This window comes from Electrophorus electricus, chromosome 2 (assembly GCF_041902795.1).
Source record: "Electrophorus electricus isolate QZ-2024a chromosome 2, ASM4190279v1, whole genome shotgun sequence".
Lineage (NCBI taxonomy): Eukaryota > Metazoa > Chordata > Actinopteri > Gymnotiformes > Gymnotidae > Electrophorus > Electrophorus electricus.
In genome coordinates, this window is record NC_137498.1 from 34,913,646 (window position 1) to 34,925,642 (window position 11,997).

The following is an 11,997-nucleotide window of genomic DNA, read 5'->3' on the forward strand; positions in this document are numbered from 1 at the left end:
CGTATGTGCACACGCGTACCTGCATGTCAATGCACAGGAGCCTGGAAAACTTCTAGAAAAATGTCAACATACTGTTAAAGATTTTCTGTTTGCATTTTTCTGAGATTGTCCGATACAGTTCTATAACTGAACATATATATGTAATCAGTATAGGCAGAATGATGTGTGTTTCTATTCACTCAATGGTTTCTTTTAGGAGCTCTTGCTGCTCAAACACAGGTACTTTGTGTGCGGTAGTGCATTTTCTCTAATGGCAAAGGTACTGAAAGGAAGCTTAGATATGTACAGCACACACACCCCTAATATATGGTCATAGGAACACAGGCATTTCAGGCTTGGGTTAAGTGCTGTCTGTTAATTGCAACTTACAAATACACTAAACTGAGGAGCAACGTTTTTCACATATTTATTTTTCCATCTTCCACACACAAAACCAAACCCTAAATATGTCCAGAGGAGTAATACATTTTAATACAACTTCCTGGAGGTTCTAAGTTCGTATATGTAAATGTTTATGTTTTAAAAAATGTCCTCATATTTTCAGTTTTTCAAACCCAGATCCCCATCTGACTCCAACCTTCCACCCAGATACAGATCCGGGAAAAATCTTCCAAAGTGTTTGAGTGAGTTAAATGTAGTTTCTTTAACATGGGATGTATTTTCTAAAAGGTTAATCAACTACACTTTCAAAAAATAGCCAAAAATTATTTTTAAATGTTTTGATAAATTTTATTTAATAAAAGATAAAATTTATAGTGAATTAAGATTGAATTCAAATATTTGAGAATTGTATTTATGCAGAGGTGTAGTATCTAACTTGATTCAACTATATACACAATACCAATTATTTTACAGGTTTACATGAAGGACACTTTAATCAGCGTAGCATTCTTTATGATTCTATAGGTCTCATTTGTCTAAGAAATTTGTACTGCATCAGGCAGGCTTTGTGCTGGTGAATAAAACTGTTGTTTATATTGTTCAGGTTGGCTTCAAAACATGCACAGCAAAATCACTGCTTAAGCAAGACCTTTGACATTCATAAGAATAGCACTGTAACCTGCAATAGTGGCTTAAGCATAAGATGATACGTACATTTTTTTCTGACTGGTTTTATGTTTCTTTAATTTGAACACCAGTGCCTTTCCTTTCATTACAACTGTGTACATATGGACAAATCTGTATGGTAGTAAGATGGACTGGGTTGAGAAATAAGCAGCGAGCAGCACGGTGCATAAAAACAGTGCACCAGAAAAGTATGCCCTCTCCGTGTTCTAAGACTCTTGATAGGCAGGGGGCATGGCCTCAGCCTTCATCTTCAGCGCGTCATCATAGGAGGGCAGTTTCACCTGTCAGTCAAACCCACAACAAAAAGCTGAGGTACAAGCTGCATACTTTGCTATAGGACATACACAGCAACAGTAGCTAAAGCATACAAGTGAAATGCATTTACTATTTACTGTTCAGTTACTGGGTCAGGTAAAAGCTGAAAATTGGGTACATTATGATGTATACCTGCAAATGTCATTTTTAGATGTGCACTGGCTATACTGTGAGTGAAAAGTAAATGTTGCAAATAAATCCCACCCACCCTCACGGTGTTCCTGTCAGTGCGGTACACAGAGTCTCCCCAGTCTTGCTTCAGTGCATAGAAAGAGCGCACAGCCACCTGGAACATGTACACCTACATTGCACAAAAGCAAACCAGTCAACACACCACCAACACGGCCAGCATTATAAACAAGTCCCCCACACAGCCAGCAGTGTAGAGACATTAAGGACCAGTAAGCAGATGAAGAGACATGCTCACACTTTATTAAAAAACAAAACAAAAAAAAACACCTGCTAGGTGACCGTTTGTTCTGCTTCACACGAACGCGCACACACACACGAGGACAGATTAAGTGCTTGCTTTTCTGACACCTGGCTGACTTTTCTAGCCCATTGTCAGTAACAAATGACTGCTTATATGTATGCACACAAGTATGTTCAATCAGTTTTTAGTGTGGGTAATCTTCAAGCAAAAGGAAGGCTCTATGTAGGATGTGGTAAGCATCTAGCATGCAGAGGTTTTTATAGATACCGTCAGAGGAACATAAGCGGATGCAGAGAGATGCTGTGTAAAAATCAAACCTTCAGTAGTATGTATAGCACAAAGAGAACTCCAAATATCATGGTGACACGGTTCAACTCCTCTCCTTCCAACTTGACACCTCCTTTAAGGTTTGCCTGCAAAGGTGGGCACAATGATACCATGCAATTTCTTTCACTGGTCCTGTCAGCCCCTTGACCAAGCAGCTCCATAGACAGTACACAGCTGATCATAGGCACTAAAGCCAGTCACTCAGGAAAAAAGATCATGTTGTGTAAAATGTCAGCTGTGACTGATAAATTTATAAACTTTTTTGTTTTTGGCATCATGTTTTTTCCAGGTCAAGTCATGCATGTTTCAGAGAGTAAATATCACACTATGTGTGTTTCTCACAGCAATACGGAGGGCATTTCTGTATGTGGGGGTCCCAGGCAGACCCCATGGAGCATCAAACAAGGAGAGAAGACTCAGAGCCACATCCAGACACATGAACATCCCAAAAGGCACGATACAGAGCGGCCCCTAGGACACAGATGTCACCCTCAGTCACTTACTCACATGCACACACACACACCCCTACACAGAACATTTGTTTGCATATGAAAATAGGTTTATTTCACTGTTTGTGCTCGATTTCAAAGGCCTTAGACAGTAAAGCTGTAGGTGTATGTGGGTAGGGGGTTAGTGGCTGGAAAGACTGTTAGGAACTCCATGTTATGCCAACATTCATAAATATTGAAACAAGCTCTCTTTCTGGAGATGCAGGATTCTGGGTAAATATTGGTGTCGGGGAATGAGCCCAAACTTGGAGGTGCACGGGGATTAAAACAAAGGGGTGTATACATACTGACTGACAGTCTTGCATTCCTCAAGTTTATGAACAGACTTTCTAACATGCATGCACAGCAGCTAAAATAAGAATTTAGAGATTTATAGACTAGTGTTTCATAACATTAGATATTCATGCTTTCTTTGGCAGAATGCTTACACATACATAAACCATATTAACATCAAGTATCTTATAAACGAATTATTTTTAAAAAGTTTAATTGCTACTAATTACCATTAAGACCAAGAGAGTACACATTCATGTTACATAATATTGAATCAAAATCAACTGTTCTTGCACAAACATTACCTTGCAGTGAGATATCAGGACCAGCACACTGGAGACTGACATCAAAGCCAACGTAATCAAGTTTGTGCCAATATCAACTACAAAGAAAGCAAAGACAACTTAATTCTTATAACCTGCACTGACATTCAACATTAAGGGTTTACAGTAAACAAACACCATCCACATAACATTTAAAACAAGCTACAATAATGTAGTTCCGCTTTATTAGAACATGAAAACGCGAAAATCAGTTCATAAATCTTCAGGTACTAGTCTGTAGAGCTTCAATTCATACAGATGTTGGAAACGAGAGCTAAAATTTCTGTACATTTCCAATAATTTAATACTCAGCAAATAGAAGTAGAAGTAGTGGATTGCACCATTTGCGATTGGTTTTACTACAGAGAGACTTTGAATAGGCAAAAAATAATTTATAATTTATTTTAATTACTACATTTATTCAGGAACTCAAGTGTGACAGATTTGATGGTAAAAGTAATCAATGTTAAAATGTAATAAAGTTGACAACATTAAAAATGATTGATAAGGTTATATAATCTGGCACTCACACACATGACGGCCATGGGCAGGTTTCTGTTCAGTGTAGGAGATGATGAATGGCTCTTTCCCTTGGATTATTCCAAAAATCAAATCAACACCCATCAGCAGATTACATGCCTGGACAGACAAACAAAGGACATACAACAAAGTAGGAACGATTGGAGTCTGAGTAAATAATTACATAAAAACGAGCTGTATAAAGATCTGTCTGACTGTGTGTACTTTGGCAGCAGGGGTGTTTTGATTCTTCATTTCAGGCCAATACCAACAAGACTAGGTACAGAAGAACAGCGATTCATTCAGAAAAGCCTGTAAAAGTGTACATTACATAACAGAACGAAAGAAAGTAAGCACACTCTCCCTTGGGGAGTTTCTAAAGTGGGGTTCAGTTGATAGGTTTTCCTGTAAGGGTGCTGACCCAGACATGTTTTTTTTCTTGTAGGGAGACACTCTCCTTTCATCTTCCAGTACACAGTGGATAATCAAGGTTATACACTGTTGTCTGTGCACATCTAAGTGAAATGTGACTGAAAACATATTAAAGATATACAGAGAAGTGCAATTAAAATTTAAACCATATATAGTTATCCTACGTAGAAACCCATTATAGGATGTGAAAAGGAAATAAACAGATCAATGTTTCAGCTGATTCCATGACAAAGTCTGATTTTGCAAAACATCTCCCCTTACACATTGTATGCACAGGTTCCTGTAAAACAGTACTGCTGCGTGCATGTTGGTTTGCATGTCGCTCACTCAAAATGGTGCAGACTACCTTCTGCAACACCTCACTGCTCAGTTCAGCACTAAGTGGCCAGGCTAACCCCAGCATCTCTGCAGGAACAAACCCAGGTTGACTTCCTCTTTAACACTGCACAAACTAAGAGGAATTCATGCTGATACCATGGTTACACACTGAACAAAGCAGGAAGAGTATTTGTTCCTTTTTTTTTTTTTTTTTTTTTTTTTTTTTTTAGTAAAACAGACCTGTCCTAGCTGATTTATTAATATTTAACTTTATCTGTAATTATGATTAAACATACAGGAATGAATACACAAAACATACATGCTTAAATAAATTTAAAAAAAAATCCCCACACCCATATATAATTTTATTAATATAAAATTATCACCATGAGGGTGTGTGTGTGAAGTCATTACCAGATAGAAGATAGCAGACACATGGGTGGCCGTGTTGACACGGCAGCACAGTGAACGGGTTCCAGACATCTCTCTCCTCCTTGCTTACACTGAGTGAGAGGCATATACTTATGCAGCTTCTTACAAACCACACCAGCACTTCCTGAGGCGCTGTCCCTCACACCCACGCTTTGAACAGTGCTCAGATGAAGCATTTCTATATAGCTCATATTCAAAAATGTCAACACCACGCACCATGTTAACTCCTTTCTTTTGCTTACAACCTCCCTCATGTTATGTACATTAAATAACATACCTCACAAAGAGGGGGCCCAGGTTTGCTACATCTTGGAATAAGACTTCTGAAAACAAGTTCAGAACACACCATTATTCAGATAGTAACTACTTACCTTACAGTAGATGAAATTTTTTTTTTTCTTGCCCCAATAAACGATCAGAAGTGACCCAAGTGAAAGTATTTGATATGAAAAGTAAAAATGATCAGTCTGTGGATCCACTTTGAGAAAGCAGATACATTACATGTAATAATTGAGCAGTTGGTTGCTATTGAAGGGCAGGGGTGAAAGGGAGCCCTCTAGTGGCTGAATATCACCTTTCATTTCATTGATTGAAATGATGTACTTCCTTTGCTTCCAAGCCTTGGACATTTGTATCTCAGCTACCCCATCATGTGCTTGCTATAGATACTGAAAGTTATTTAGAAAAAAAAAATAATTTACCAACCACACAAAAAAACAAACAAACCACACATCGCAAGAGAAATGGCAGTTTAATGTAGTTTGTGGTCAAACAGCCAAAAAAAAGAAAAAGAAAGTACAGAAGCTCCACTCAGTGCTGCTGGCCCTGAAACACACAACAGGAAACCAAATGACAGCAACACATTTCTCCCTCATACGCAGTTTAATTCCTCTCAAGCTGAACTCAAATGCCAACAAGAAACCTTTTAAAGCAGTTCTGTCAAAAATACACATTCATTCCAAACACTAAGAAGAAACAGCATAGTCTTCCAACTGGAAGTTACCAATTGATCTTATTTATAGATTAGAGTCAAGCATTAAGTACACTGAAGTCCCCAATGCTCTTCATGAGCCTCCCCAACTTAAACCCCTGTGGTACCTGGTCACATCAGAAGTGAATGGGGGAGAAGTCACAGTGGAAAACAGTCTCTGCCTCACTGACTCTGGCTTGCTGGCTCTGTGCTGCATCCTCCAACTCGGGTTTGGTGCTGTTCAGCATGGGATCAGAGGGGGTAGACTTGGACAGGCTGGGGCATGATGCTCTTGGAGGAACAGCATAGTGCTGGGGTGGGAGTAGTGGAGGATAGTGGCCTTCATGACTTTGAGAAGTGAACTGTGGCCTCAGGACCGCAGGTGGAAACTGACCCGAATGACCACACGCATCACCAGCCCACGCGTAGGCCTGAAATGCTACACAAAAAACTACAGTTCAAAATGACTGTTTTTATGTGTACATGTTTGAACACATGCTCACATCTTACCCTGCACCCCAGACTGCAGTAGTATCTGGTTGCTGTTTGGGTACTGGAAATAGGCATGTCCTCCAGTAGAGCAGGCAAGTAGCCCACTGCTGGTGCCTGGGTTCAGGGGCACAGTGGAGGCAGTGGTGCCCTCGCTGGGGCTGGGGGTTAGGTACGGAGAGGGGGTGAAGTAAGATAGGCGGGAGTACTGCGGCAGGAGCGGGTGGGACTGCCCAACAAAGCAATCTGATCGCCCAGCAAAGAGAGGGTTAGGTTGCTGAGGCAATAAGGTGCTGTGCTGCTGGGTGCATGTGTTAAGTGGGAAAGGCTGAGCATTTCCAGGACCAGACTCATGCCTAGTAGAAGATCCAGCAGCATCATAGTCAAACCTGCAACAGAGTCAACGTAATATTGAGAGGCAATTACTGCTAATGCTCAACAGAATTGGTATCTTCAGTTACAGACTTTATGCTGAAGGTCAATGTGTGCCCTCTAGTGGTGTATGAGGGTAGTGCAAGTGCAGACAGCAGTACTCACCCATGGTCTGTGTGCAGGCTGAGGACCTGAGGCTCACTGTGCTCTGAAGTGTCCAGCAGCACAGACAGCATGTGTGTGGGGGGGTTATACGCAGCAAAGTAGGGCAAGGAGGCACGGCGCAGAGGAGGCGGACTCTGCATGACTGGGGGTATGTAGTCCAATGATCCCCCATGAGAAACACAGGCAGTGCCTGCATCCATGTTGCCTGTTTTCAGAGCCATAAAACATGCAGAGGGAATACTAGTGACAGTGGGACTTCATATTGCAAAACTACTCATTTTTTTAATTAAAAAAAAATAATAAAAAAATAAAAGTACAGGTGGCTATATCTACAATATTGAGAGCACTAGGCAGAGAGAATTGTATGTTAATATGGCAGTATGCATGCTCCCTGGGAACAGGGGGCCAATACACAAGGGCAGAGAGTAAACTTGTGACAAAGCACATCTGTTCCACAGAACTAAATTAAGGCACAAGGAGCTGGTATGGAGGAGTGTGGAGGACCTGGGGGGCTCCTGGAGTTAGTGAAGAGGGTGCTGTAAGGAGGGAGTGCGTTTCCAGTTTGGGGAGGTAGAGGTGCAAAAGCAGGACCTGGGAACACAGGAGGCCTACACACACACACACACACACATAAACAGAAAAGCACGCATTACATAATGGGTAATGCAAAAGGAGTTAGGCTTTCCTAGGAGGAACCTGTGGACAGGTGCCGGAGCCATGGGCCTGCTCTCAGGTGGCTTCTTCACTATGGCTTTGGATATTTTGCGCCACTTGGCACGACGATTCTGAAACCACACCTGGAAGGACACAAAGATGTGCACATTTTTGTGCAATATGCCCAGATATCACCATGGCACAAGTCAAAGAGAAGCAATAAAAGGACTATAAATGAGACCTTTAGAAACTACACCAACCATGACTCTTTGGGGTGTGACACCAACTGATATTGCAATCTCCTTCCGTTTCTCTGCATCGGGGTAATGATCATCTTGAAACACCCTCTCCAACTCCTCCAACTGATCTATACACACAGTCATGTTGCAAGAAAACAATCCGAGTTACTTCATAACTCACACCCTCCAAAACCCATTAACTCACTCACCAGTGGTGTAGGAAGTGCGAATTTTCTTCTTGGGTGCAGCTGGCTGTAGAGGACTGCTGGTGATGTATGCCAAGGGCTGAGTGCTGCTGTCTGGTGGGACTGATGGTAATGGCTGCTGTTGTGCAGGCTGGCCACTGAAGCGAGTGTAGCAGCGCGTAGTGTACACCTGCCTCAAAGTCACCTCCAACTGACCAGGGGCAACAAGGGTTGTGGGCTCCATAGATGGGCTACTACCATACATACGCTTCCCAAGACATGGCGCCTCAGACACAGGAATGAGGGCTGGTTCCTGGGTCTGACCCATTGGCTGGGATTGTAGGGGATGCAGAGAGGGATCAGAGGGTGGGAGAGTGAGAGGCAGGGAGTCCTGAGAGGGATGTGGGGACAGAGAAGGGTTCTGGGGGAGGGACAGGGACTTGGAGGGACACAGCATGAGCTCCTCGCTTACACACCTCTCGACAGACTCCTCACATACCATTACCAGGTTTACTGGACAGCCAGGGTCCAGCTGTAGAACACGCCCCTCTCTCACTGGCTGATGAACCCGGTCACTGCTCAACCCCTCCTTTCCATCACCCTTTTTGACTTCAGTCTGCTCTTCTGGTCTACTCTCTTTATCCATCTCCACCTCCTCACCTTCATGACCATAGTCGTCGCCATCATCATCATCATCATCATCATGTACAGTCGTCTCCTGCTTTTCTTCCACCATTCCTTCCTTTCCCTTCTCTTTTTTTTTACCATTTTGCTTTCCTTCTTCATTGATCCCTTTACCTGCAAGTTCATCTCCTTTAATCCAATCATCTTTGCTCTGCTCCCTTTTTAGCTCTGTCTCTTCTCTTTCTTCATCTACTTCTCTCTCTCTCTCAGTGACTCCAAGTCCTAGGTAAAGCCCATCTCCATCCTCCTCACATAAGGGACACAGGCCCTCTGCAAATGAGCAATACGAACATCACTGCTGAGCTCCATGATAATGGATTAACTTAGTCTTAAGCCCATGACAAGTCAAATAATTTTGTTCATACAGCAATTCAAACTTGAACTACTCCCCAAAGACTGAGTCAGAAATTCTTTTTCTAAAACTTGGGAATGAAGTTTTACACTTAAAGTCAAAGTATAAAATTCCCACCTGTACATCAAAGGCCTCTACTGAGCAGTCAATATTAAACCTCCACCCCAGGTAACCAACAATTAGTCTCAAATAGTCTGACTGATCGCTAATAAACAATTATTGGTTAATAAACTATTTGGGTAGTTAGTAATTTAGGTTAATTTACGCACCGTAATCACTAGCGGACAAGGAATCTTCTACCATCTTGTTCAAAAAAGGCTTCTAACTCTGCCAATCTCAATTGCCTCGAGCTAAAAGCGCGAGATAAATGACGGTTCCTTCTAAATCAAATGATTAGTGATTGAGAATTTCAATTAATCAGCCCCAGCTGGCGAGGTTCTGTCATGTGACCAGAGCGTGCGATGTGCGTGCAAATTACATGCGCTCCTCTTGTCCAGTTTGATCAGGCTTTGGCTGAAGTTAAAGAAAGCCGACAGATACATTAATAATCTTACTGGTGAAATAGATAACGAAGTCACCGTTTTAATAATTCATTTCCCTGTGTAATTTTTAAAATTAATTTTACTTAATTAATCAAATAACCATTGGAGACTGTATTTATTTATTTATTTACTTATATTTTACCAGAAAGTTCAGTTGTGATAAAAATCAGTTTTACAAAGGAGTCCAGGCCAGAATGGCAGCCTACATACTCAAAACATATTAAAATACAACATATATGACATAAAATACAACATAGACAACATACTATACAAAACAACAAATTAAAACTCAAAGGCCTTTCAAGAAAAACAATCACATGACTCATTTACCACCTTACTTATCATGCACTTAAAATTTTCAATGGATAGAAATGTTTCTAGTTTTAAATGTTCAAGATGCATAATAAAAAGTGACGTTTTCTCCAGATCTGTCAAAGCCACCTAGTTGTTGATAGTTGATAATTACCTGAGCTAAAACAAAGAAGTGTACAAAGGTAAGCAAGAGTCAACTGTAAAGCTTGTTTTAAGTTGAAAGAAGCTAGAATAACAACACTAGATTTTTGTATGCTTAGTGACTAAGCCTTTTATTAAAGGTCAAAGAACAGGTTTTCCTACAGTTTTTCTTGTGCTTCTGTAAACCTGCAGTTCCAACAAAATAATATTTCCTCAGATCAAAATAGCTATTTATCCACATTCCTGTGTTAGTAATACAGTTGTTGCTGATAAAAAAAATCTAAGTAAATGACATGTATGAATAATTTATTACAATGCAAAATTCTTGAAAGGGAAGTATGTTATAGTTGATTTTAGTTAATGGTCTGAGTTAGATAAGAAAACAGCATTTTGGATAGAGCATCTAATGACATGAAAGAGGTCAAGACTATGAGGGGTTTGCCAAAGACATGGCATCCGAGATGTTACCTTGGGAATTTTTTATTTTTTATTTTTTGGAGTGTAGACATTTAGCGTTTTTTTGTCTAAAAAGGGCAAACGCAATGGTAAAGTTTTTTCATTTGTCATGTAATGCAAGAATGTTTTCAAGTATAGGGTTTACATTAAAAGCAATGTGATAGTATGGCTGGGAAAGGGGCTTTGTTTATACATTACTAGACATTTGGCTCTGATACTTGAGTGTAGTTAGGGTAGACAGTTTGATTATATATTACTAGACATTTGACTGTGATAGCTGAGTGTGATAGGGGTAGGAGGTCCCAAGGGCATTGGGAGAAAGTAATTCACAAACCTGATAGTCTGGAGTTAAAAAGAAATACACCATAGTCTGGCAGTAATTGAGCCCATACCCCTATAATCTCTCCGGAAAATGGCTGGAGTATGAAGAGGTTGACTGTGAGGTGGATTTAAAGATGTTACGGTCCCTTCTTCAGACCTTGGGGCAGCATATGTCCTCCAGTAGTGTAATGGCCATTCCTGGGATTTTCTGAGCTCTCTTAACTTCCAGCTGCAGGTGTCTGCAATTCTGAGTGGGACAGTTTCCAAATCATGTGATGGAGCTGATGACAAACCTCTCAATGGTTCACCTGTTCTTGAAATGTCTGGATGACTACGTTTGTTAAGTATTCACAAGAAGTACAGCTCTTCTTGATGAGATGTGTGGTGTTGCGAGACCAGGTGAAATCTTTGCTGATGTAGATGCAGAAGGATTTCACTTATGAATAGTAATGTGTGCTGCTCTGCCCTCTTTCAATGGTCTAATGATCAACTATAATTATAAGATACCATTCACACCTAGCTGTTCTTCCTCTCTAGATGCAAGAGTGTAATACAGATGGCAAAAGGTTGACAAGAAAGTATCCAAAGAATATAATTTGTTCATCCTGATTTGTTCTTCTGTATTTGAGCCATCACTAGAGTTTCAAAGCACTTCATCCCAGTTGGAGCCAGTACAACCAGCATGTAGACATCAGAACACATCACTGTGCTTTTCTTTGGGAGAGACACAGTGGTGGATGCTTCAAAGCAGGTAGGAATTAGAGCCTGTGCTACAGAAATATTGAGTAGGTCTGTGAAGACATCAGCCAGCTCTGCTGCACTTGCTCTAAGTCCCCATCCACAAATGTTGTCTGGACCTGCCACTTTCTGTATGTTAAATCTTCTTAACAGTGCTAACTCCAATTAACACTACATCCTGAGTGTGTATAGTCTCTTGTCCTCTATGCTGGTTCTGCGTAGGTCATACGTGTTGCCACCAATGTGGCCTGAGACATGTAGTGAAATGGGCACCACATGATGCAAACCTCATAGTTAATCCATGGCTTTTGGGTGGGGTGCAGTCTTGATGCACTTCATGGGCACTGTATTCTCAATGCAGGTACTGATGCAGGTGATCTCCCCTGGCATATTTTTCTGTCTACATTACAGTCATCCTGCATTTAAAG

At 41.0% G+C, this 11,997-nt stretch overlaps 2 protein-coding genes across 2 annotated transcripts; both read right to left on the reverse strand.

Annotated features, from left to right (window-relative positions):
• Positions 1–390: 390 nt before the first annotated feature.
• On the reverse strand, positions 391–5,460 carry laptm5 (lysosomal protein transmembrane 5). The gene is made up of 8 exons (XM_027027505.3): positions 5,321–5,460; positions 4,932–5,020; positions 3,779–3,887; positions 3,231–3,307; positions 2,486–2,614; positions 2,134–2,229; positions 1,592–1,684; positions 391–1,349 (listed from the first exon to the last, which is right to left on the reverse strand). The coding sequence occupies exons 2-8, from the start codon at positions 4,998–5,000 to the stop codon at positions 1,275–1,277; spliced, it is 648 nt and encodes a 215-aa protein (XP_026883306.1). The 5' UTR covers positions 5,001–5,020; positions 5,321–5,460; the 3' UTR covers positions 391–1,274.
• Positions 5,461–6,056: 596 nt separating this feature from the next.
• nobox (NOBOX oogenesis homeobox) lies at positions 6,057–9,362 on the reverse strand. The gene is made up of 9 exons (XM_035529469.1): positions 9,329–9,362; positions 8,496–8,977; positions 8,048–8,354; positions 7,860–7,966; positions 7,642–7,742; positions 7,450–7,553; positions 6,946–7,150; positions 6,430–6,797; positions 6,057–6,358 (listed from the first exon to the last, which is right to left on the reverse strand). The coding sequence occupies exons 1-9, from the start codon at positions 9,360–9,362 to the stop codon at positions 6,057–6,059; spliced, it is 2,010 nt and encodes a 669-aa protein (XP_035385362.1).
• Between the last annotated feature and the right edge of the window lie 2,635 nt (positions 9,363–11,997).